This window comes from Dermacentor silvarum, chromosome 7, assembly GCF_013339745.2.
Source record: "Dermacentor silvarum isolate Dsil-2018 chromosome 7, BIME_Dsil_1.4, whole genome shotgun sequence".
NCBI lineage: Eukaryota > Metazoa > Arthropoda > Arachnida > Ixodida > Ixodidae > Dermacentor > Dermacentor silvarum.
In genome coordinates this window covers 72,349,331-72,376,880 of record NC_051160.1, presented here as the reverse complement: position 1 = coordinate 72,376,880, position 27,550 = coordinate 72,349,331, and the positions used below count along the sequence as shown (strand labels likewise).

The following is a 27,550-nucleotide window of genomic DNA, read 5'->3' as shown; positions in this document are numbered from 1 at the left end:
TTGCCGAGAACTTCGATATAGCTTTCTGTAGGTGTTCAATCAAATGCTTCGACAACTTGACGCTTTTTACGTTCTGCCTTCAATTCCAGTGTCATTAATCTCGGTTAATTCTCTGCGTTGGTTAACATTTGAAATTTGTTTAAATTAAAGGTGTGGAAAGCGGAGTGCGCGGTATGCAACGTCAGGTACTACAAAGGGACGAAGCGAATCGGTATAAAGAAGATGGTTAGTAATCTTCAGTACTACTATTGGAACACATAACGTCGCAAACATGCTGGCCGTCTTGTGCCCATAATTTCAACCTGTATGACGCGTACATTAGGCTACATAATAACTGGTCTACCGGATGTCTGTAGGTACGATGCGACTGTTAGAATTTTCATGCCTTCGACGGCAGCTAGATAGTTTCGTCTGAACGAAAACTAAATCCTGGCAGTTCATTGGAGGTGAATAAATAATTGTTTCCTACACTAGCGACTTTAGTTTTGAGGGGAGGGAAGGACACGATGACTGTGACGGTACTAGAACTTCACTGCTCCTTCACCTTCTATAGAGGTCGTGTTTGACCCACGGTTATGCGTTACAGCATTTTCAGTTTATAGCGCATATCTTTTGGACGTTATATAAGAGTCCTGGCACGAACCTTCCCACCCCAACATTTTCTCATGTTTTTTTTTTTTAATCTTGTGTGTTGTGCCGTCATCCAGCGCGTATTGCAATCACCTGAATCCTTACTTTGGGTGCATCTAACTGGGCTTTCATGAGTTCTTGCGGTTTGCCAATTTTAAGAAGCCGTACCTCCACCTTCTAATGACTTCCCGTACAGTCTACAAAACAACATGGCATTGTTGTGTGTATTGCCCACTCATAGAGCATGAGCAGTATCGAAGCGTGGCAGTTGCATGACGTCACGGGAATGTCGTGTTTCCGTCCAGCTGAAAGCGAAGCCGTTTGCTCCAAATACCGCGTTTTCTCAGATATAAGCATCCTCTCGGAACCTTTTTTTTTTTTTTTCTTCGCTGTTCGGGCTATGGAAAATCCCGATAGAATGAGCGCTGACATAGTTAAATACTGAATAGGAGTAAGTGGACGAAACATTGTTCGGGTAAAACCGAACGAATGGGCGGAGGGGAGGGGGGGGGGGGGGGGGGGTTGATGTTGCTGTCATATTGCTACGAAGTTAATGCGCAACTGCGAACTTCAGAAACTATTTCCATACAGGGTTGTCCTAGCTAACGCGTAGCATGTATTGAAGAAAAATGAAGCTTTACATGCGAGTAAAACCACGCTGTGCTGTTAGCAGACACCCGAGGGAAGCCTCCAGTGTTTGTTGCGCTCTTGTTAATCGTTTCCTATAACTTGATTTATAATCATCACTTTACGGCCATAACGTCGACACTGGACTTTCAGCGCGCATTCGGAAATATCAGTTTCAAGTTCTTGATGCGCGTTATATATTGCGTATAGTGCACTTTGCTTAAAAGACAGCCTGCAAAATTTGAAGAGCGTCGACGCTGCCTCCCGCTTGCACGCCCCGACAGTGCTGCTCTCGGATACGTTGGGAGAGCACGGAACACGCTTCATGCCCAACCGGGCGTTTTATCTTGATGTGGCCGCTACAGACTTCTGAAATATAGCGGCGAGCCTCTCGCGTACTGCGCGCGACAGGGTTGCCACAGTGTGATAACTCTGCGAAAGTCGGACCTATCGGAAACTGCGGCGCACGTTCCGAATTTGTCGAGTCACGCTAACTCGAACAGCGGCGCAAATGCAGCGGGCCACCTCGGGGAATGTTGCCGTGTCATATATTTGCAGGCCATTCGACTGATTACGCGCAGGGATCAGTTCGTCACGGCCGCGTGTTTGCGAGCCCCACTGCTGTGTCGGCCTTTTTACTTTTCTTTAATTTCGCAGGCCGTCACCTTTAAGAGGAAGCTTCAGCTCGCGACCAGCTCCATTTTCCCTATTCAAATATGTGTGAAACGCAGAAATGCTTTTATTGGACGAGCGCTGGACCGAGATGAACGAAATTTGTTGCATTTGGGAGAGAAAGTAGTATTATAATGACTCTACACGCGGAGTTTTGATATAGGGCTTCAAATTAAAAAGAAATTTCTAGATGTTGATTTTTGAAAAAAAAAATTGAATGCGTGTTTCGATTTCTCGTGCAAGTAATGTCCGCCTCTCTGAATGATCTGGCTCAAGAACTACAAATATGTTATCTGCAACAGTCGTTCTTTTTTTTAAATTCCAGTAAACGTAAATACACGGGATTTTTCTCAGGCACGTAGCGACGTTACTAAAATTTACATGACGTCATAAATCGAGAAACAAGCCACATAAAAAATATGCTGACAGTAGTATGATATGGACAATGAAAGAGCCTGTATATATTTCAGCGAGTAAAGAAAAATGCAGTACGTAACACGCCACTTATCAAGACATACGTATAATAAGCGAAGCGTTCAATAATTGATACGGTACAGAGGTCAACACCGTCACACTGTAATTCGTAAAGGTGTTTTGGCAACTCATATAAGAGCACATGAATACCTTATTTTGTCCGTGGGCTGCGAATAGGGCGTAGGGAGTTATGACGAGTTTTGCATGAAAAAGAAGTCTATATTGAAGCAGCTATAATGACTTGAAAGGATGAAGAGAATAAGCTAAGTTTTACCGATTGCGGCAAGCAGAATTTACATTTAGCGCCTAAAATTTTAAAGAAAAACTGTCAGAACTTGGTAAGGTTTAAAAAAATCGTAAAGCACACAGTTTACAAATCGGTAACTCTGACCCCACAAAAACAAGAAATATCAGTTCTGAACTCAAAGCAAATAAGTGTAGCTGCAACACAGAACATTAGTTGCCTTGCTTCATTCACAACCTCAGTCACTACAGCAATATATTTTATGGTTTCACACCTATACTTATCTACAAAAGTAGACAAAATGCATGCGTCTTTGGTACAACACAGCAATCATAATGCACAACTAACTGGTAACTTAAAGAAGCCAAGGTAAACTGAATCTGTTAAAGCGACCAAAGTGGAGAAATGTGGTTTATACGTCTCCAGGTTGCCTGAATTATTTACAATGTTTACGAAGGTTTAGCAAAACTCCTACTGACAAATTAGTCATATATTTCAGAGTAGTGCATCAAATTTTCCCTCTTTAGGTGCCTCAATAGATGCCGTTTAAAAAATTGTGATATTGTTTTTTGTTGCTCAGTTAAAGTTCTAAACTTGATTCTTCAGGTTTCTTTATTTTGCAATTTTCTATGATACTTGAAAAATAATTACGGTCTAAATAAATAAAGAAAATCTACTCCCACTTCTCGATAGATTGTGTGATTTACTTTCAATGCAATAAAGCTAATCAAATTTCAGACGAACATATACCACTTGGTGTTGCTTAACGCGTACACGAAGCATGGTACATGAGGGGTTTTGCATTCCACAGCTATGGAAATGCGGCCGCCACAGTCAGGACTCCATGAATCGAACCCCGGACCTCCTGCTCGGTAGCAGAACGTTGTAAACACTGGGCCACCAGGGCCAGTAACTATTCAATAAAAAAATCGCTGGAAGGTTCTTCAGGTGGCGGCTGACGACATACTGCTGGTGTCATTCGCATATAAGGTTTCGATATTTTATCTTTTTATAAGCTCCATGTTACACGTAACATGGCGTCACGCGTATTTCCTGCGATAAGAGGTAATTAGCGAATGCAACATACTGCACATTCTCGCGTGCAACGCAGTCTGTATGTGGAAGGTTATATCGTACGCCATACGCGATTTTCATGCGTAGCACGGTGTGCATCAGTTGTCACCCGCCGCGATGGCTCAGTCAGCAAAGGCGCTGCGCGCTGCCGAACACGAGATCGCGGGATCGAATCCCGGCCGCGGCGGCCGCATTTCGATGTAGGCGAAATGCAAAAATAATAATAATAATAAGCCCGTGTGTTTGCGTTGTAGTGCATGTTAAAGAACTCCAGTTCGTCAAAATTAATCCGGAGCCCCCCGGATTAATTTTGATTGATGACATTAATCAGAACTGGTTTTGGCACGTAAAACCCCAGACAGAAGAAGTGCATCAGTTGTCGGCGCAAATCCATTCCTGTAGCACGAGCCAATGGGCTTCGGCGGGCGGGGAGGCGGTAACGAATTGAGCGAAAGAAGACTCGGACACAAGCGTCAGCCTAATAAACTCGATTGATTGGGGTTATTTAGCCGGCGCAGCCAGGCTGTACAAGACGATTTATAGCTCCAGAGGCATACAGAAGACAGTACGAAGGCGTTAGTTTGACAGGATAAAGCGGCGACGGATAAATTTACAAATTTAGTCAATTCAATTAAAATTTATTCACAACACACATACAAAGTTGTGTTGAAGGCTCCCCTGGCAAAAAAGCTGTAAGCATACAGCTTGACGGAGGCCAGGGGGGCCAATAATTGGCAGCAGTGTCAATGCATTAGTAATAGCATTAAATGACAATCCATGAAGACGCATCAATAAAAACCTATACCAATACTATAAGCAACAGCCACAACAATAAATACCTACACTATAAGCAAATGCATGCAAGATATTCTTAGTAATAGCAATTTAATAATAATATGAATAATACTGTAGATATTTGTATAGCGAATGTATTTCCTATGCGGATATCGCAATGATGCTTTATTAGTGTTTCCTCTTGATGCTTGTATGTGGTATTGCGCTTGTACCGTATATATATGTCCGTATAGACTCGTGTAAGGGCCGCACCCTTAACTTGGCAGCCCAAAATTTGGGAAAGAAGTTTCAACGGCGGAGCGATCGCGTTCGATGCCGCGCGGGCGCGCATCGGCGAATTTTCGCGCGCTGCGTACTTTCGCGGGCCACTACTACAGATGGCGAGAGCCGGGGTGTGCACAAGATCTGGGGTGTGCTCAAGCATCGCCTCCTCTAGAAAGATGGCACAAGTAGCTGGCTGCGTCGGCACCATTTTGACCTAAAGGTGCCGTCCAGTGTAAAGGCCGCATACCATCAAAATTGTGAAAAAAGTGCGGCCTTTACACGAGTCTATACGGTAGGTACAGGAGTCATTCTTGGTAGTAATGTAGCGCCCACCGACGCCGGAACGCGAGGACGCTTAAGTTCAGCGCTCTCAGCCGGCGCACTTGGTGCCGGTTGCGGAAGACGAGAAAAAAAATTAAGCAAGTGTTACACGTTTGTAAAGCGTTAAGGCGAAATCCTGTTTGCACAATAGGCACACTTCTTGTGATGATTAAGATACGTTTATGAAGAATTGTGGCAACTGTCCATCGGAGCGCACGACAGAACTCGCCGAAATCGCCGCACCTACTGGTAGTGGGCCAGTGCGGTCAGCGCCTTCGCAGAGGGAGGGGCCGTATGGGAACGCTGGCATGATGAGCGGCACCGGAACCAGCTGTGGAAGACGACGACGACGAACGCGCGAGAAGTGGCACGAGCGCGTCTCTGTGACCACGTGACGTGTGCAATCAGGCACGCACCAGGTACACTCTTATTAAGCCACAACCGTGGAGCAGCCGTGGCTTATGGGAAGCGTGCTCGTCTCGCACCCCGGAGATCCGGGCTCGATCGATTCCCACCCAGACCTAAATGCACCAAATTTTTTTTTCAAATCCGTTCATTTACTTTGTTTACAGGAACCTCCATGAGAAATGTGACGTCAATCCGAGCATTTGTTCACGTGATTTTACTATTTGTGGTGTCGGCCATTTTTCGCCGCGGCCCAGTTTCGCCAAGGGCACCGCCAACATAGACACCTAATGCGTTCGCCTTAAAGAGTCCCTCAATAGTCCAGATAGCAAATTTTAGTTATACGCTGGAAGTTGTTATGTGCCCTCTATAGGAAGCGGTCTACTGCAAGCATTTTTCAAATAGGTTCATGAATAGCCGAGATAGAAATATTTCAGCGCCGCGAAACCATGCTTTCAAGAGGCGAGCGCCACTGCCAAGAGAGACACTCTCTCCCCTTGCCTCGTCTAGCCTCCGCAAGCGATATTCCTTCCCTGCGTTCTCCCATGCCGAAGCTGGAGAATCGCGTGACGCATACGTTACGGGCCCCGCCTCTTTCTTTCAAGTCCGAATCACTTTAGACGCCCGGGCTGTCGGCTTCTAATGTGATGTCATGTCGTCGTGGTCACGCGCAAAAACAAGATCTGCCGAAAACTCGCATCTCGTTCACTTGGTATGTACCAAAATTGGCATGGAAGGGTACGAATGTACGACTAACGTGACTCATAGGTCATGACATCAATAACATCATATGCTCGGTAAGTTATGTCACGATTAACGATAATAAGATCACGTATGCCACATACACGCATTGGTTAAGCCGGGTATATGAGCTAGGGATATGCGGGAATTAGCAGAAACTCGCGAAAAGCACTTCCGAAACGCCAGTCTAGTACCTGCACAGCGTAAGAGAGGGCGCCACCACCCCACAAGCGCTCGATTCCTCTTGTGCAGGAATAGCACAAGAATAACATAAAGAAAACACCGGCGCATCACTGCTTCGCACTTCTCCAGGTTCCACGTTAGCGGAGCTGCATTAGCGCCGGATGTGAACTACACAAGCGCATAATTTGAATCCAGTGCTTAATGTATAGCTCCAATCCTGCCCAAGTCCTGCGATTGTTCGTTAATAAATAACCGTCTTTTTTTTTCTTTGTCGTATTTTTTGCTGCGCGGCGCACTTCCGGTGACGGCCTCGAGTGCGAGCTGTTGCGTTTGTCTAGAATCGCGCAGCGTACGATTTTGGACGCTGTGCACGAGAACGCCCGACTAGCGGTATAAGTCAGTGCTGCACGAACACTGAGGCAGACGCAAGCGGATCACAGAGCATCATCACGTGCTAGAATACGGTAGAAAATGACATAATTTCGTTGTCAGCGCGCGTGACTGCACGACGTGGGAACAAGCAGACGAAACGGAAGTACAGTCGCGAGCAAATGTTTGTGGACCAAAGGTGCCACGATTTTTTTTCTTCGCAGCCTGGGCGTTCCGGCTGAACTCAAGAGCGCGCGTCTATACATGCACGTGTTTGACCAATGTAAGGTATTAAGGTAATTCGAAGCCGTGGAGCTGTGCTTGAATATATTAAATTGTTTTGCTGATGCCGTGGTCTCCAAACTTTTTCTCGCGACTCTCCCTCTTGCTGCGGTGCGAAGTAAAAGAAAAACACGCAGACATTCGGTTTTTGTGTTTTATTATTTCCCTAAACTTTAGCAACACATTAAACAAATAACTGATGTTGTCTCGAATAATTCTCGAAGTCACGTGTCCCTACGAGCGACGTCACAGCACTGCGATCTACGTAGGCGCATTTGTGCGAAATTCGTCGACTCTCCGGCTGGCAGCGCGGCACCCGCAAGGAGAAGGACAAACGGCGTTTAACTTGAAATTTGACCTGTTTCCGCTAGTAGCAGACACGATCGTTAGCGCGCATTGTATGCACTGCACTTGTCAGCTCAAAATGGCCAGACGTGGTGAGGGGCCCTTCAATAAAGATGGGTAGCGCGTGCTCGATACGCAAGCACGGCACGGGCACTGCTATTCTAAAAGCCTGCTACGCTGGTCCTCTTGTTCTGAGGCTCCGCTGTGACCCGTCGGTTTCCGACAGTGGTAACCCGTACGCGATTCGAACACACAACCTTCATTTTTCATGAACACCTTCTGCTTGGGCAGGAATATGTCCTGTAGATATTGAAATAAATAAATAAATAAATAAATAAATAAATAAATAAATAAATAAATAAATAAATAAACTTTTAAGCAGGAACTCCTCCGGGAGTTGTCTAAGTATGCGTAAGCATTGTGCCACTTGCTCATATCCACGCACCTTGGTGTCATTATCAGTGTTTTGACACTTGATCCGGCCAGTACAAACGACAGCGCTGCGGCGACACAAACTGGTGCGGACGGAGGCGCAAGGTGCATTGATAACGCAAGCAAAGTACTGTAGGTGGCGGCGCCAGGCCAGCTGATGACGCTCCGATCATCATAAGCCGTTATCGCTCTTTAGCTCCTTGTCCATCCGTGTCGAACCGTTATGACCCGTGATCAAAGGACTCCGGCGGCGGGACGGACCTGATAAAACGTACTCTGGCGCGGCCGCACGCACCGCATCTTGAAAGCGATCTGCGAAGCCGACAGAGAGTGCCGACTGCTGATAGCTCCGCGCGCTGTGTTTTCGCCGCTTCGCTTTGCGTCGAAGCGCCAGGCGGCACGAAGAAAAACGTCGCTCGCTGCTGCGGGCTCTCTCTTGAAAGCGATCGTCTTAAGGCCGATTCCCACTACGCCGACACGAGAACGATTTTGGTCTGCCGACTGATGACGCGAGCAGTTTACAGGACGGAAAACGCTGTGGCCAACTGTTTAAAGTAAGGAAAACGCTGTCGCCAACAGTCGGCAGTCCAAAATCGGTGCCGTGTCGGCCAAGCGTGAATCGGCCTTTACGCGAGGGACGAACCGACGGACGGACGGGCGGACGGACTGACGCGCGGGCAGTTTTAAAGCGAAGCTTTGTACCTCTACCAGCCAAGGGTTCTGTCGTGTCCGTCGTTGTAATAAAAAAAAAAAAACGATCCCGACGAACAGCTAACAATTGCAGGTATAGCAGTATAGCTTACTTGAATTCAGGCATTCAGCGTACAACTAAGCACTCGTTTTCGCAAGAAAAACCACAAAAACAAGCTTCAAAGTGATGAGCCAACATGATGGATGATAAGGGCTGCGGGCAAACAACGGAAACAGGCTCGGCGCGGTCCGTAAGCATAGATTGCAGCTGTTGCAAAGCTTATGCAGCTGCTTGAAAGAGGGTTGACGTCATTCGAAACCCTTCCAGCCTAGTAACTGCTTCGGTTCATTTTCTGGACTACCCACCCCACTTTGGGTAGACCACGGAAAGTAAAGACGGCAGAACGTGTATTCGCGGAACGTGCATTGATTTAACCTTGGCAAAGAATGTAACTACAGTGAAAACTGAAAATTTGAGTGTATATCACACCGATCATAAAGCAGTAGTGAACATTGTTGTGAAGTAAATAATAATAAAGGCCGTGGTTAAAGTTACGTTGTAGTGTGTGAAATATCAAGTGCGCCGCAGTCACCGTGAGGGTGGCGTAAAAAGCTTCTCTTTCCAACCACCTTCACAGGGTGGATTGGCGGGCAATTTTTTTTCATTGGGTAAGCATAGAGATGCTTACGCATTTAATAAATGAACATAACAGAAGACCTCTTCTCACGATGACTGTTGATGGTACGACGACGATGGAACGACCGCAAATACAACCACGATGACGGTATGACAACCAGTGTATACGACTGTATGAGAATAGAATGATGAAGATGGCATGACAGCGGTGATGACAACGGGATGACGACTAGTGTACGACGACAATTACGGGATAAAGACTGTATCTTGAAGCCATTATGACGAGGGTGGCATGAGGACGACGACAGGAACGAAAGTCGGATGACGAAGCTGGGGGTGACGCACGACTACGGAACGACCACCGCGGTTTCACGACGACTGTATATAAGGCAAGGAATGCGTGACGTCTGTATGACGTCGATGGCGTGACGACGGTGGCATGACAAGAGTCGGATGACATAGCTGGAATGACGGCGACGGAACGACATCGACGACGTCACGAACGCGGTTTCATACATAGTGTCCCAAGCTGTTAGACAACTTGGGCCACTGGGCCGACGTATAGAGGACGCGCCGATGACGGCATGATTAAAGTATGATGGGACTCAGATGACGAATCTGGAATGACGACGATGAAACGACCACGATAGACTCACGGCCTGCCGCCTTACCTAGTGGCTCAAGCTGCAGTAGATAACTTGGGTCACTGCGTTGGCGTAAGAAGATAGATAGACCGATAGATGGATGGATAGATAGGCTCAAAACGCTGAAGTAAGCAAAGAATGCCTGTGGTTAAATTAAATAAACGAACGAACGAATGAATGAATTGTATGTAGTAATAATATGATCTTTCTCTCTCTCTCTCTATCTCCCAATGGCCCCAACCATTATAGACTCAGGTAACGGCGAGAGGGTGAGATGGAAGTGCCAAACGTCACAGGCGCGATGCAACCTTCTCTCGATGGCGACTGCGGTGCGACCCATCAGACGGTCCAGCCTGCGAGCGCAGAAACGTGGCCGGCGCCTTACGAGGCCCCGCCGGAGGGCACCTTCGGCTACAGCCGCTCTCAGAGCTCGGCTCCGACGATGACCGCGGCGGACGTCAACGGCTCCGGCCCCTTCCTGCCGCAGTGCCAGTCGACTCTCTTGCAGGACGCAGGCCAGCCTATGCCTTCCAGGTACGAGTCTATACGATCCACATTTCCCCTGTGTTGAGATGACTTCGCGATAAGGAGCCTTCCAATTACCTTTAATTAACTGTACTTGCCCACGAATCTGAACACCCCTGGTTAATCGGTGGGCCGCTGCTTGGGGTTGCACAGAAAAGGAGACGGGATGCGCGTATTTACATTACGTCTTAAAGCTTATTTGAATAGAGAAAGAGAGCACAACAAGCCCTACATTAACAAGGGCTAAGAACGTAATACAAATAACCAGCCAAAATAAACGTAACAGTCGTAACGTATTCTCAGAAGGCATTCGTGAGGCATGGCTCGGAAACTTGAGTTCGCACGTCGCGAAAAAAAAAAAAAAAGACTGATCTCATGCGGTGCGAAGACGCGGTGTCCTTGGTTGCGTTAGCCGCCGTTCGCCGAGCTGAGGTCGCATAGCCGCTGTCGATTCGGTTCGGTCCATGTGGCCCCTTTTCCCGGTAACCGAGACTCGCCTCGCTGCTGACCTTGGCCTCTGACCTTGGCGTCGCTCTTCCCTTTTTGGTCACCGCGGACATGAATCTCTGCACTCCTTGCTTGCCTCCTATATTGTTACTCCCTACGGGACATTGGCCACGAAGCTGGCAGTTAAACTGGCGGGGGGAGAGAAAACGATGGAAAAAGTATGTGTCAGGGTAAAGGTGAAATTGTACAAGGAACTTAAAGTGCACAATGTAATGTTGCGGACATTGTTTTTAAAGTGCGTAAGCATTTCTATGGTTACCCAAAGAGAAAACTGTCCGAGAGTCCGTCTGCCCTTCGCGTAAGACGATCGCTTTCAAGATAGAGCCAGCAGCAATGTTTTACCACCCAAGTTGCTCACACTTTACGGTCCCTTATTTACAATGTCATTCCTCGGAATTTTCAGAATCGCAGCCCACAAAAAAAAATGTCGTAAAACAAAACACCGGCCGCGCATGCCTTTTATGTTAAATCTTCTTGAACTAATATTAAAGTGCGAAACAAAAATTGACAGTCACTTTAGCATACGCCGAAGATGGTGAAGGCGAAAGCCTGCGCGCTCAAGAGACAGTCATTAAATTACTTGACATTCTCATTCGAATGCACTGTTACTTCTTATTGTTTTAAATGAGTAGTAATTTATATGGTTACCCAACGAGAAAACTGCCCGAGCGTCTGTCCATCCTCAGCGTAAGATGATCGCTTTCAAGCTGGAGCCAGCAGCAATGTTTTTTTTTTCCAGCTGTGAAAGAAGACGATGACGAATGCGCGAGCAGCGGCACGAGCGAGTCTCTGTGACCACGTGACGTGTGCAATCAGGCACGCACTAGGCACACCTTTAGTAAGCCAGAAGTGTGGAGCAGCAGTTCTTGTCGCCGCAGCGCTGTCGCATTTACCGCAATGGCGCCAAGACGACCGCAGCCGCTGGGCAGTGCTAGGATTACCAGCAGTGTTGAGTGTGAGCACTTGAGACCACGTCGTTACTAAGAAATGCTTACGCATCATCCTACGGAATTTTTATTTTCCTTAGCAAATTTGAAGGTAATAAACTTCTTGAACAATCTAAAATTGGAATTTTGTGAAATATTAAGTAATTGATCGGTAAGTTAATCACGTATTTCTCCTTGCGTCACAAAGGAACTCGCAGACGGCCGTGCATACGTTCCTGCGGCTAAAGCCCAATGTATAGATGACCCAAAGGAGAGAATATTTTCAGTGTTTACAGCAATGCCTAATTTTTGGAATCGAATTTCGAAGGGCTTCTTTCTCTGGATTGTGAATCGACAGCTCTCCCCCCGAATATCAAAAGCCCGTCCTTTTCCTTCTCGCTTCCAACCTTCCTTGATGTTTCGCCGTTCGGGCATTTCTGCATCCTCCTAAAAAAAGTTTATTTCGTTATAAGTGACATTTCGTTGAAAGCAGAGATGCTTTAAAAAAATATGTGGTATAACACGGGAGGTGCACTCGAACCTCGTGGAATTAAGCCCGTAGAACATTTTTTGAGACGCACTTGATAGTGGCGGCATGTTGGCGATGAAATTCTGCTGGCACCCGGGAAGAGCTGCCTCGTTTCTTGAGTATCATGAAAGGTTACAGTTAGTATTCTCCAAGAGCTGCTGCCACTAGGAAAAGTGGCCTTCGTCGCCCTATTGGCCTCTTCAAGTTGGTAGATTGAAAAGCAATGGGTAATCGCGTATAGGTTGCAGCGAGTGGTCCGGTGCGGATTTCGTGCTTCGCGTCTGTAGTGGTAATTAAGCGGAATTGTAGTGATAGGACATGAAATGCATGCACTGCAGTCAGAAAAAAAAGAGTTATTTACAGAGTTGGCCACAGCCATTGGCCGCAGTCGCGTTACGACTTCGTGGGAAGTTCTTGAGCGCGTTCAAGATTAGGCATCGAATTCCCAATGCTTTCCGTTTAAAACACGGTTTTTCGTTTCAACGATGGTCTTCGCTAATATACTAATCTGTTCGCTATAACGCTTCGCTGGCGCCTCTGTTCTTACAGCAGCTGTAACCTAGGAACTGCTTTTGTGTATGCGTGCCCGGGTTAAGCGCAACATTCACCCTTTGTAACAGCGGCGAAATGCTGGAGAACGCACGACAAATCGTCATTCTTTCGTCGTCAGCAGCGAAAAAAAAAGGGAAAAAAAAGTGGTGGTTATATTGCGTTTGGTAGGCACGTACAGTCATTGTCAAAAGTTTATTGAACGTGACTATTTGCGCTGTTTCGTCACGCATCCTGCTCGGCCACCAAATAAAACAAACGACCTAGACGCGCGCAACGATACGAGAAATGTAAAGGACGACCAGCATCCTCCCGCGCACGTCTTGTCTCTGTGTACGCGTCTGATTCGCTGGTTTAATTCAATGTTGACCGCGTACCAGCTCGCCTAGCACTTATTAGCCTTCCTGAATTCTGCTGGTACTCAGATTTACAGTCCGTACCGGTATATGCGAAGAGATAGAGAGAGAGAAATCACTTTATTCTGCGATAAAAAAATGCATTGACGCCCTCAGTCCAGGGCGTCGCTTGCGGCGTGCTTCAGCGCTATAGGCCGATGAAGCCCGCGAGGAATCGTTGGTCGTGAACGGTGGTTGCGGCGGTCAGCCACTCGGAGGAAGGGGTAGGTGGGAGGGATGAAGGTTTGGGTGAGGGGGTAAGTTTTGGATGGCATTTCCATAGGATATGTGATGTGTTGGGAGGATATATGCGAAGAGCCATTGCGTTGAACGGTTTGTGCTGACTATACGGTCGCAGACTTCTCTGAAGTTCGCGCTTTCTCATATCACGCGACCCGTAAAATTTTGATACCAATTGTAGGCATACGCCCCCGCTCGCTTAAAACAAACCAGCCTTCACGATTATCAATAAAGGTCACACACCCACCCACTCATTTATTATCATCTCGCTCGTCGCATCATAAAATGTTGCTTGGCCGTCTAGACGCTTGGCGATAAGCTAAAAAAAAAAAACCGTACAGATAAATTGTAGCGGTGAGTAAATACCCATCGTCACAAATTATCTGTAGGTTCTTTTTTTTTTCAGCACATGACCTGTCGCATGCACGTCGTTGATCCGTTTTTTGGAACAAGGTAACATCGCACACGATGCTCTAAAGCTGTTGGAATCGTCATGTAACGATCATTCTAGGGACGTATTCTGCGACGATCGCCTCGGCGATACTATGACCTTCGCGTGACGTAGTGCTCAACAGCCAATCGGCTCATCCGAATTTGTTCAACCAGCCAATCAGCGCTTGCCGGACGCCGGCAATATTGTCGCCGAAGCGATAGTATCGCCGAAAGTGGTCGTCGCAGAATACGACCCCTGGATGCATGACGCGGCAAAAAAAAAAAAAAAAAAAAAAAGCGAAGGCGCTCAAAAAGCACGCGGTAATGACGAGACAATGTTGGGCGCTATCGCCACCTTTGGCGACAGCGTGACTCGCCCACTTTGCCGAAACGTTATCGCTAGCCGCACGAGCAACGCGTTCACTTTTAAGGATGTGGCGTTACAGCGTCAGCTCTTGCCGGTCCGGCTGCCCCCCGGACGATCAGCAAGCGACGAGGCGGTTCTACACTGGCGACATAGCGGATGCCTACGACGAGGCGTGCAACTTCTGGAACTTCCTGGACCAAGAGCTGGAACCCAAGGTGCGACCGCTATGCTATGCGGATGTATATACTCGCCTTTGCTTTTTTAATCGATGTTTTACTTGCTGCTTCTGATTCGTAGATAAATTTTTGACGTCCGCATGCTAGAAAAACGTTGCTTTTAGCTGCAAGGGTGAAAGCCTTGTGGCTAAAATTTTGACGTGCTCTGGTTCTTTGCCGCTCATCAGAATCTATATAGAAGGACCGGCGTTTTATCTTTCTTCATCGTACGTGTAGCGGTAAAAGAAAAAAAAGGAAAACCTTATGTTGAGCCAACCACGTCGGACAGCCCTTTTTGCAACACGTGGCGATAATATTGTTAATTTAGAAAGCAACATTTGGTTAGTTTGATACTGGTTGGGTAGCACTGAATGGATATGTGAACGCGATGCTTCGGCGTAAAACAATTACCGTGATATCAGCCACAGCGACGACGCAATCTTCTGGATGCGCACGGATATGCGTAAATGCTACGTGCTTTGAGGTGAACGAACCAGCTGCTTCCGTTTTTAGGTTTTTTTTTTCCTCCATTTTTTTAATCGGCCGATGGAATTCGTCACTCGAGCTTCCTGATAAGAATGCGTGCCTTATTTCAGTAAGTCTTTAATGATTATTGCGTTTTCGACTCCTTACTCATCGCGCAGGTAACAATCACGTTGCTATTTGTGACTTCTAGCTCGATGCTGGTTCCGGATAGTTTGGTTCAGCGTAGTGCGCGCCTGATTAGTAATCAGCAGCCGTCAATCAGCGCCTGTCTTGAGTTTCTTCACTCGGGTCTTTCGCTGACCAATGCTGCGTTTATCGCGAATACGACCAGCAAGGATGCCTCTGCGAAACAGCCGTTCTATGTGGGTTGCGTTCTGTCCGAGCTTCATCTTTGGTTTAGAGCAGCGCCCTGTCTGAATTATCACCGAGAGTTGCAACTCGGCCGATTCTGTGGTGATAATAAAGGAACGCAACTAGTTGCATTTATCGCGGTGCGCATTTACGTTCGCCGGAAAGTGGGGGCATTCCGGGGACGAATTCTCGGACGATCACTATCGCAAGATTCCGCTGCAATCTGCACTGGACGCGTGCGCTCAAGGGTTTGGCAAACGCGAGAAAGATCTCGCTGACTCACGTGGGCCGAGTCTCGCGAAAGCGAAACTATAGCCGAAAGTGGTCGCCCGAGAATATCATCCACCCCAGCACCTTTTAACCGCGTTAGCGAGACAAATTTGATTTTTTTGTGTGTTTTTTTTTTACGAAACGCAACCGCGGTAGCCTGGTGGCTTTGCGCCCGCTGAGCTCGTGGATTCGATACCCGCGGCGGTGGGCGCATTTCCCGGGGGGGGGGGGGGGGGGGGGAATGCAATGCAAGAACGCTCGATAGTGTACTGCCTATAATTTAATGGGGCTCTAAAGAACCCCAGGTGGTATAATTAAATCCCGCGTCCCCCTATACGGCATGCCTCATAATAAGATCGTAAAACCCAGTTTTTCATTAGAAAATACAGAAACAGAGCGACAACAGGACGAGTGAAGAGCACAGGACAGGGCGCTGACTAACAACCAAATGCTTTATTTCCAGAAGCGGTATATAAAGACATTCAAGGTCACACAAAAGAAAGACAAAGAAGGATAAGCGTTAGCCACGGAGATAATCCAGTTCTTTTGTTGCCATTGTGAGGGACGCAGAACTGGCGCATGCGTCGCCGCTTGCGAATAACCAAAAAGTCTCGAAGGTTTCACGCGCGCGCTGTTCGTGATATCTTGTAATTATTTTGCACTTATCAAACATCTGGCTGCAACTACACATGTCACAGTGGGTAGTCAGATGACTGTGCGGCTTACCTTTTAGTGAAGCAGCATGCTCGCGCAGGCGATCATTAATGCATCTCCCCGTTTGCCCGATATAGCAACGGTTTCATGTGAGCGGGATTCTATATACGACATGCGTTGTACATTCAATGAACTTGCGATCAGTGCTTCTTAGCAGCAGTTTTTTTCGCGCGACAGTATCCACCGCGTTGACTATTTTGCACAACCCGCTCAGTGACCGTCTGTGATCCGGACTGAGTGTTCGTCAGTGATAGAACAGAGATCTGTTGCTACGTCTTCTCTTAATCTTTCTCTTCCCTTTTCCCTTCACCCCAGTAGGGTAGCCAATCGGGCTCAGTCCTGGTTAACCTCCCTGCCTTTCATTAATCATTTTCTCTCTCTCTCTCCCGCTCAGTTTGTTAGGGGCATTGCACACAACCCTCACTCCTGCCTTAGCCGCAATTTTCATAATGTTATGGGGAAACACGCGGTGTACATTTGGAATGACAGCGAACCTATATTTATAAGGCTATGACTGCGGAGTTTGTTTTCCGGCATTCTTTAACTCTGGCCAGGTAACCAGCAACGCTGCACAACACGCTGGTCGGGTAACTTGCTAATTTTAGTCTGTTAACCTGTGCTGAAAAGCTCTGTTCAACAAAGTGCTCGTACGAACGCGTGAGATTGGCTCGCAAACATGCCAGTGTCACCTTCAATGATGTCGTTATGTGCCGCTTCTGCAAATAAAGCATTTGGTTGTTAGTCCTGTGCTCTTTACTCGTCCTGTGTCGCGCTGTTTCTGTATTTTTCTAACGATGAACCAACCAGCCTTTTTGAACACGCTGTTAACGGCCAGTTTTGTTCTTTTATTTTTTTAAACTTTCTGAATTGAGCTGCTGCACTCCAGGTTGCTGCGCTCGACCGCATTGCGATGGGTGCGGAATGCAAGCACGCTTGTTTACCGTGCATTGGGCGCAAGTTAAAAAAAAAAAGAAAAAAACGAAGAAAAAAAAAACAGGCGGTGAAAATTAATCTGGTGTCCATCACTATAGGATGTGCCTCGTAACGATACCGTGGTTTTGGCACGTAAAACCACCGCGTTTCATTTAATGTTACGTTTATAATTGATTGATTTATTGCTGGTCTTTTTAACGCCACGCCCCTAAGTGACACTGAGGGTATTAGAGACGCCAGGCTAAACGTTTCCGGATAATATCAGCCACGTGCGCTTGCTCCCGACGTGCATCAAAATCCTGGTACGCAGCTTATTTTGTGTTCCGTCACTCATTGCGATGCCATGGCTGCTCGGGAACGCGTGATCGAGCGTACGTGGCGATGCGGTCGAAGCCATAGTAGGGTATCGAATCCACTACCTTGCACTCGGCATACAGAACAGAAATTTTCAATTACCCGCACCAGTGGCTAAGCAGCCATGGCGTTCTGCTGCCGATCTCGAAATCGCTTATTTGAAACTGACTGTGGTGGCCGCATTACACGTTTATCAGCGAAGCTGTTAAGGGCTAGTTACTAAAGCCCCTGCTTTTCTAGTTCCCCCAGAATCGTGTCCGCGTGTAGAAAAAAAAAACTATCAGCATTGGCTCGAGTGCCGTCGTCTTCTCCCGCGGCTGGCTCTTCCTCTTCACAACCACAATCTCTCTTGTTGGCGCCCCTCGCAGGGGCGGATCCAGGTTTTTTCGGAGGGGGGGGGGGGGGTCAGCTTCTGTCAATGATGATGATAGTAGCCTTTCTTATTTACCGAAATTTACCGTTTTTCCTCACGATAAACGCGCGTTTTATACGGCTAAAGCAACACCTGTAGCCCTCCGTGGTGGCTCAGTCAGCTCAGGCGTTGAGCACGAGATCGCGGGATCAAATCCCGGCCGCGGCGGCCGCATTTCGATGGAGGCGAAATGCAAAAACGCCCGTGTTCTTGCGTTGTAGTGCAGGTTAAAGAACCCCAGGTGCTCAAAATTAATCCGGAGCCTTCCACTACGGCGTGCCTCATAATCAGAACTGGTTTTGGCACGTAAAACCCCAGAAAGAGGAAGAAGACCTGCAGCGAAGCCAGGTATCGGTTTCTCCGAGCTTATAGGAAAAGGGCGTTACCCAATACAGCCATGTGCTTGGCGGCTGCGCCTGATAATACAGGGTGTTCAAAACTAAGCTGTATGATTTTCTTAAAGTTAGGTTCTGGGAGGCACGCGAAGACCACCTATACAAATAAGTTATGTGGCCAGGGAGGCACAAAGTCAGATGATAATTATCGCTGTGAGCAGCCCAATTAACTAAAATTTAACAATATTTTTTGTTGACTGCAGTTATAGTGGGTATGTTTGTATTGAAAACTTAGAGACAGTCGAGTTTCTACACAGTATCAGTCGGAAGAATTATTCTAGCGTGTCCGTGCTCCGAGATATCAGACTCCAAATTTCAATTGTCGTACTGCGCAGAATAATCGAGAATAAAGACGCGACAATTCTAAAGAACTCCCGTGCATGATCATGAAGCTCAGTGACCACTTCTGTGGAGTGATGGCGGTGCCATCTTCTCTCTTGAGTCGTGGTGGTATGTTGACTAGAGGAACGTTCTTGAATACGGGCGTAACGCCCCGCTCCAACGCAGCAACTACAAAGCTGGGTGTTTACGATATGCGAATCACCGCGTATGAAGACTCACGACGCCACCTACAAGAAGAACGATGTGGCGTGTTAGCCGAGAGCGTGAGCGAGCGTCTTCATGTTTTGTTTCCCACTCGACGTCATTCTTTTATACGAGGCGCGCATCTGCTCCCGCTTCTCTAACCACGCAACGCCATCCTAGGCCCGCGCTGGCAGTTAGCCGCTGACGTCACGCTCCCCCACTTCGCAGCCGCGGCTCGAGGCTTCGCCCCGCTCCGCGAGAACGCTCACTCAGATAAACGGATGCGGCGGGCTTGAGCCTCCTATGCTTAATGTACGACAATGAAAGTGCGAAGTTACAATGAAAAACTTGTGGCCTACGAACGGTACTGTGCTCGTACTGGATATTGTCAACGTGTAACTGTGATCACAATGAGTGCTACAGTTAAAAAAAGTTGCCTATGCGTAGTTCTTAGTTTAGCTGTTAGTTGTTATTACTTATATATGAACACTTCAGCAAGAGATCTCTTTTATTAAGCAGGTTGGTCGCGGAACCGATGACAGCCAAGGAGGCAACCGTTGACACCCCAAGGGGAAACTAAGTTAATCAGGCGCGAAGGCGCTCGAGCGGACCTCGGCGTGTTTGGCAAAAGGGACGTCCCCTCGTTCATTCGACGCCACCGACGGGACGAGTAAGGTACGGCAGGCGCCAGGAGGTCCAAGGTGTTCATAATAAAAAATAACTACGGCAACTTCGCGACACCACACTCCTACGGAATACAACTAAGCTTGTGAGCGAGCTAGCTTTACTGACTGATGCTGACTGACATGGCTGATACCACTGGTACTCGCGAAAAATACTTTTGAAGAATGCTGGTGGCCATATTTTTTTTTTGCGACAGGGCCATCCCCCTGTCAGCGAGGGGGCGATGCAGAAATCTGAGGGAGGGGGGGGGGGGGGTCAGGACATCCGGACATCCCCCCTGGATCCGCGCCTGGCCCCCTCGGGTTGCGCTCGTGCCACTGCTCCAGCATTCGTCGTCTTCTTCCACATCGGGCTGCGTTGCCGCTAATCATTCCAACGTAGAATTTCACTTCCCTTCTGTCGTAAGGGGGGAGGCCGAGTTTACGAGGCTATGAGGCATCCCTGAGCAACTGACGACCTGTCCTAACGCGTTTGAGCAACGCGTCGACGGCGAGCCTTTAAGGGCTTGTCGTCGACGTGTCGATTCTAGCGTAAGGGCTTCCGAAGCCCAGGCGAAACGTCAGCGAAGAGCCGCCGACCTCGAGTTGCGGGAGCGCGATGTTGAGGCCAAACGTCAGCGTCGTCTTGCCCTCCAGGAACCCGACAACGGTGGTGCAAGCCTCGGCAACGCTAGCGCCAACTTCCTCGGTGCGACGGCGAGATTTCAACGCGAGTTGCTCAACCGTTCCGGAACGCTCATGACAGACATGTTCGGTTGGGTGATGCTCAACGACGATACGCGCATTCACATCGTGGGGGCAATATTCACTACAACAGACCCACCATAGTCACAGCTTCGCTGGTTTCCATCTTCACAGTAGTGGAAGGGCTTTGAATTTTTTTTAAATCATTTTTTTCCCATGAGGAATGTGTGGCGACGCGAGCCGATGAAGTTAGCCAGTAAGATTAGATTGGGCGATTGCCGACCGTATGTGCCCCTAACGTTGTGATTTAAAGCGACAGTAAAGATAAACGATAGGCCAATTTAGACGGATCAAGTGCGCCTTGATCCGTCTAAATTGGCCTCATGTTCTGTGAAAACTTCACTTTCGTTATTTGTGCGGTAATGGTCTGATTACTTCAGAAGAGAAAGTGAAGGTACAAGTTTCGGTAGAATTTCGCGAAAGGCGTCGGGATAAGTTCATTTGCAGGACGTTCCAGCCGGCGGCGGCAGCAGCCATTGCACCAGGAAAGAGCACGCCTCTTCTCACGCTTCTTTCTGCGGGAAGCAGTTTACGTTTACTGTGTGATTTGGTCCTATCACATCAATTTAGAGTGCGGAAATGAAATTAACACCGACGAACGGAGGCCTCGGGAGTGCGCCTGAGATTATAATAATGCAGGCGGCGCAGGATCTCCATGGAACCCAAAGGGTAGCGATGGGACCAAGGCTAAAACCAGTCCGATTTTCAGCTTTGGTGGCCCGTCTGGTGTTCTGGAGATGCCGCAAAAGTACGCTAAATAATAACAACGTTGTTTACTTTCACTGGCAGCTCAATTTGCGTCTTAATGATTGTCACATGGTATCCTGGTTGAATGGCCGGCGATATCGGAGTAACATACGGGTTGAACCGCACTCTGCTACTATGAATGTCTTTGAAAGCCTGAGATTGATCTTCGTTATTTGCACCTCGAACTACATTGTTTTCTTACACGTTCATTCTTGCGACACCGCTTGTTTGTTTGCTATCACTTGTTTATTTGCATCTTCGACTGCGTTGTTCTTCTACGCGTTTACTTGCTTTGACACAGTTGTACCATGTGCCCACTCGTGCGATAGTCCTACAGAAGGGCTGCAGTATGTAGAAATAAATAAGCTTGCCGGAATAAGAAATAAAGGTAAATCTTCAACTCTTTTTAAGAGGAAGCTTTAGCTCGGCCCAACTCCGATGCCGCCTCTTCGAATACATGTAAAACGCAGAGACGCTTTTCTCAGATAACCCCTGGAGCGATTTTTATGAAATTTGCAGCATTTGAGAGAGAAATTTAACTTCTAGTGACTGTTGGAAGCGGAATTTCGATTTAGGGCCTGGATTTTCTTAATTAAAAAAATTCCATAGTTCGAAAAAAAAATACACGCAAGAAGTTTACAAATTAATAGCTCTGCATCAAGAACAGATATCGCGGTTCTGTAAACGGCATCCACTAGATCATTCAAAGCGGACAAATTCGAAACTTTATTCATGTGTAACATATCAATTTTGTCCACTTTAGACGTACTATTTGATGCAATTCACAGAATTGTGATATCATTCTTCATTGCTGATATTTCGTTGTCTGAAAATTTGCGATTTTTGGCAATTTTTAACAAAAAAATATTGACGACCTAAATAAAAAAATTTAAAAGCCATCTGTCACCAGATTTTAAGTTTCTCATTTAAATGCAACAAACCTCGCCAAATTTGGTGCGGTGGTTGCTGTGAAAAACGAATTCTCCTTTTACATGTATTTAGATAGGAGCAGCCGAGCTAAACCTTCCTCTGAAGGAAAGGTCTTGGGAGCTAAAAGTTCAAAGAAATGGCACATTGTCGAAGTGAATACCAGAGCCAGTTCGCTGAGACGTCCTCCGTAGCTTCAGTCTTTTGCTTTTACTCTGTGAATTACTGTGTAGCTCACTTCTGCACCCTGTTGCTTAATTCCCGGCAGGACATAAAGGTTGAGCCGTCGTCGCCCTCCTGGCCGGAGGCAGACTCGACGTCGTGCACCCCGTACGGCGGCGCTGGTGCTTGCTGCACCCCGGCGACCCTCGATCAGCATCAGCAGACTGCCCGGTACGACGAGCCACGCCCGCCGGTTGCCGCGGACACTGCGGCCATGACGAGCTGCTGCTACTACGAACTGCAGCCTCCACCGCCGCCACCGCCTCCTCCTACAGGCTCAAGGGACCCGCTGATGTGCCCTTCGCCGAGCCACTGGCCGGTTAGCTTATTTGGTTCGATTTTAATTTATTCGGACGCGTTTAGGACATGCCCGAGAGATGCGACAAAAGTAGGCAAGCACTCCGTGCCTCCTAACAAAGGTAACTGGCCGGGTGACGCATTGATCAACCAGTGGTTAAGCAATGCAGAAATGGAAGAAACAACGGTAAAGATAACATATTACAATGAGCAGGCTACCATTCCAAGTAATAAGCAAGACCAAAGATGTATAACCTAAATACAATCGTATTACGTGCAGAAACTAATATAGGGGACCTGATTTCGGACAATTATAATAATTTATGAAAACGTCCGCTGGAATACATGAAATACATTGATTAGTGTGCTAAACAAGATAATATAGTCAGTGGAACAGTAAAACTAGGCGTTAAATACATATACGAGAAATTAACAGGGAATGTGACGACGCGAAGTGCATACATCTTCCTTCTATTATGCAAACTTCCTTCTATTAGCGACTGATGGGTGGGTGAGGGGATAGACGGATGGATGGACCGATAACAGGCGTGTGTGTTCTACTGCACGTGATGAGACTTTAATGGGGAAGCTCAACTGTTCAGATGTCACGTGGTCCTTCGCATCGGGGCTTCGTCTGCTAGTGTCTTGAGCACAGTTCGGAGCGCCGCCGGTGGCACACCTCGTAACCTTGATCCCGGTGTCACATTATGAAAGTCCAGGTGCATCGGCGGATAACGATTTATCGATTGGCTGTTTCGTTCGCTCTTTGAGTGACCCTCCGTAAAACGCGATGGTCGTTTCTCGTCCTCTCAGAAGATTAGCGCCTGGAGGTCCGGGTGTCTGGTTACAGCCTATGCTGCCCTCAGACCCCACAAAATCCTAGCGAGCTACCATATTTTAAAGTCGGTTCTTACTGTTAACCGGTCTGTTATAATTAAAAAGTACTAGATAAAGTTTTCCGAGCACATGCACCCATAAGCACCTGCGCATATGTGTACAGAGAATAGAGAATATATATTTATTGCTCCAGTTTAAAGTTTTACATCCATCCATCCATCCATCCATCCAGTTTGCTCGGTTGAAAACGTCTTTCGTTTTCCTCAACACATATATACAGGTTTGATTCCTGGATTTCAATTTTCATCCTGGATTTCACTTTTCATCCAGGATCGCCGTGTCATCTGGTGGCAATTAAAATGCACAAGACATTCATTTCTTGCCGTCGGTGACGATGCAGTGGTAGGTCTCACCCAAAGTACAAAATTTTTTTTTCGGAAACCAGGGGCAGCAAAATTATTCCACGCTTGGCATGTGGTGTCACCTGCATCTGGTTTTGTTACACCAGTTTATTTTAGCTTATCGTTCCTGGTTTATTTTGGAAAAATGATGAAAGCTATTGTGCATACGGGGGGGAACAGGGGGGCGGGGGGGGTGTTGGAAGAGAGTATACTGTAGTCTCGGTGCTCTTCTGACGTTGCCTGCAGATGGACCTCTCCCTTCGCCTGGGCGCCACCGAGCCCTACTACCACTGCCCGCTTCCGACACCGGCTCCGCATAGGCATCCCGTTACGGGAGGAGATTGGAACCAGCAGCAGTCGCAGCAGTTTGCGGATGGCGGCGTCGCTAGACTGCCGCCAATGGGACACGGACTGCGCACTTCGCTTTCGACATTGGACGACGGGCTCGAAGCGGCCGCCGGCTTCTACTCCAACCAGGTGAGGCGGCGTCTGAGGGTCAACGGACTTATTTCGCGAATAGCTTCACTGCGCCGTCGCAGCCGCAACGGATGCCGCTAACAGCTGTAATCCTTAGTATGTAGACTGAAATTACAAGTTTGGTTCGAAGCACCTACTTTTGTGGCGTATCCCTTTATGGCGTATCCCTTTATGGCGTATCCCTTTATGGCGTATCCCTTTATGGCGTATCCCTTTATGGCGTATCCCTTATGGCGTATCCCTTTATGGCGTATCCCTTTATGGCGTATCCCTTATGGCGTATCCCTTATGGCGTATCCCTTATGGCGTATCCCTTATGGCGTATCCCTTATGGCGTACCCCTTATGGCGTACCCCTTATGGCGTACCCCTTTATGGCGTACCCCTTTATGGCGTACCCCATTGTGGCGTACCACAACTTGGCGGTCGCAGGAAACGTGTAGCCGTATACGTTTTACGTGACACTTTCGCATTTGAAGAGGGGAAACTGAATTTAGTTTTAATGCACTATCCCACAGGCCTGGCACGGACAAGAAGGCGTGGTTTCTCCCGTCTCCAGCGACGCGCCCGAGGTACCGCTTTCTCCGACCGGCGCTTTCCTGAAGCGCTTTCCCTACGTCGGCCCGCGAGACGATCCCGTGGCAACGCCGCATCCGCCCGTGCCCCCGCCAACGCCGCTGCCGTCGATCTCGTCGCCTCACGTCGGTTCTGGTTCGCAGGCTCCGGATGGCGCCAGGATCTACTATCGCAATGGTGAGAGATGCCGGAACTATCTGGCGTGGAACGCACGTTTATTAAGAGTTGGTTTACTAACACCACTAACTTACTCGTCTTCCCATTCTTAGTTTTTTCCTAATAAGGTTCCTACATTCATTAATTCATTTCACTCGCTAACTCTCGTCATTCGCGCACTCTCCTCCTCACCATTACACTCTTTCTGTCATTCTCACTCACTCTCGTTCACTTACAAGCCCAACTAAACAAAGCTTCAAACCCGTAATACTCTTGGAATAACAAAGTCGGCACTATTGGCCGCCCGCGGCTAGCTTTTCGCGCGCTAGCTAAGTCGTGCCGCCGCTTCCATCTGCATACACGGCACTGAATAAGTAAGCGACGCTAATATGGAATGGTGCTGGGATGGTAGAGGCAAGTGCAAGCAGCGCTATGCTGAAATTTTTCTAACGGAACACTCTAGAGAGAGGGGGAGAGAGAGAGAGCCTAACTCTTGTGATATGTTTAGAAAGTGAGGCTTCTCTTTCAGTGCTTCGATGGCTTTGGCGATGTCGCTGGTAGACCTGACCAGTGCTTGCTGAACCTGCGAGATGCCGTCTCGTAGGAGAGCCTGTCAGCTATAGAGGTCTGGGCTGGAGTTGCTGGAGGGCGGCGGTGTGCAGGCGGTGGGCGTTGGCACTCCAGCGTGTTACGTGAAATAACGTCTCGAGAAAGCGTGCTCTTGACCAGTGTTCAGCCTACGCACTCCTCAGCTTACAAAGAGAGGAGAGGGTGCGTAGACTGCTCAAGCTTTCCCTGCCGACAGTCTACAAGTGAATGCAAATGCCAACCAGAAAAACTGAGTGTCTAAAAAGAAAAGTGGCAGTGCTAATAAATGTTAACTGTAACATCAGTAAGTTCACCACATATTTTGAGTAGTGTACTAATTCCGGTGGGTATCTGCTAATTGTATATATGAATTCCTTACTGCTCGGCTTAAGTGCCTTAAAGGGAATACACAGATCCAAACAGTGCAACTTTCATTAGGGAAACATCACACTGCGCCTTGTCTTGCAAATAATGTTCCACTCGAGGCATCGAGCTGATGTGACAGAATGGCGCTATCTGCCGCATACAACTTCAATAAGCCAGTTAAAAAAAAATGTTGGTTAAATGAAGCACCACCGTTGTACTCTACGTTGCGAGTACGTGATATAGACTGTTCGTTTTCTGGTGCCAGTCTAAAGCTTTTCCATCAATACTTGCGAACCGCTTAATAGCCACGCTTGCACGACTCCCACAAAACCGTTCGTCAGAGCTGGCTTCCCCGTCATAAGATTCTCCGCGCGGAGAAGCCCACTTCAATAGTTCTCTTTGTTTCACTGACGAATTAAACTTGATATCTCAACACTACTACACCAGGTTCTTTTTTTAACCACATGTTTAAGCGGAGGTGTTTAAGCGGGCTGTAAGTCCGTGATGCGTCGGAAAAAATGTGGGCCGATCCTGGCGGTAGTGCAGAAAGGTGTCCAAGCGCAATGGCACATACCCCTGTGAACTGGCGAAGCTGAGCCTGGCTAAGTTAAACTAAGCATCGTTGGGACCACTTCAGCTTAGCCAGTCATCGATAGTCAATCAATAGACAATCAATAGCTAATCGATAATCGATCAATAATCAATAAATCCCGGGAAAGGCTTAGGATGACTTGGTATTGCTTAGCCTGGCCCAAATACGTGACCAATACCTCGCGATAGCCAATCAATAGCTAATCGATAATCGATCAATAATCAATAAATTCCGGAAAATGCTGGGCATGACTTGGTAGTGCTTAGCCTAGCCCAAAAGCCAGGACTAGCTAGGTGCCCATCAGCTCCGCTGTCTCTTTAGCATTGCGCCTCTAGTACAAGCTACGCTAACTTAAAAAAAATAACTTCTGGCCGATCGCGCAAGTATTTCCCTTGATGACTGTTGCTCGGAGAGGTGGACATACACAATAAATCGATATGCATAGTGGACAATATGCAAATGCGTAAGCAGACATTCCGAACATCTAACTTGCCCGAACCAAGCTGACCGCGTTCCCTATAGTAGAACTATAAGTGGTTGCCAAAACATGTCGTCTAAGGCGTGTTTCCGGCTCCCAATTTTTTTTCTGTACTTGCGCCCAGCACACGTATATAGCCTTCGAGATAAGTTCTTGTTAACCGGAGGGCCGTCGCTGATACGAGGTTTTTGACACTACGGTGTCCAAAATTCCGACGTCTATGAGATGTTTCCGGCTCCCAGAATCGCTTCCGCCGCATTGAACCGGCAAATGCGTAGCCTTTAAGATCCTAATTTTAAACCCAGAGGGCACCATACCATAGGGTGTAGACTTGGATGACTCCTATTAATGATGCATGCGTCTTGAAAACATGGGCGGTGCGGGGAATGGAGGGTGGCAGGAATGCCGTCACCAGCCTGCATGGTAACACCTTGATATCCTATCCCGATGTCCGCCATCTTGGTTAAGCCAAACTAAGTGCGTCGAGGAATGCACTTGCACGTTTC

General features: G+C 47.7%; 1 protein-coding gene across 2 annotated transcripts in view; it reads left to right on the top strand.

Annotated features, from left to right (window-relative positions):
* LOC119458207 (uncharacterized) overlaps positions 1–27,550 on the top strand; it is a 61,567-nt gene that overhangs the window by 656 nt on the left and 33,361 nt on the right. For both annotated transcript variants that reach the window (XM_049670839.1, XM_037720031.2), the window contains exons 2-6: positions 10,079–10,363; positions 14,379–14,514; positions 22,324–22,596; positions 24,059–24,289; positions 24,807–25,041. In XM_049670839.1, coding sequence (XP_049526796.1) covers positions 10,104–10,363; positions 14,379–14,514; positions 22,324–22,596; positions 24,059–24,289; positions 24,807–25,041 — 1,135 coding nt within the window. In that variant the 5' untranslated portion in view covers positions 10,079–10,103. The remainder of the gene's footprint in view (positions 1–10,078; positions 10,364–14,378; positions 14,515–22,323; positions 22,597–24,058; positions 24,290–24,806; positions 25,042–27,550) is intronic.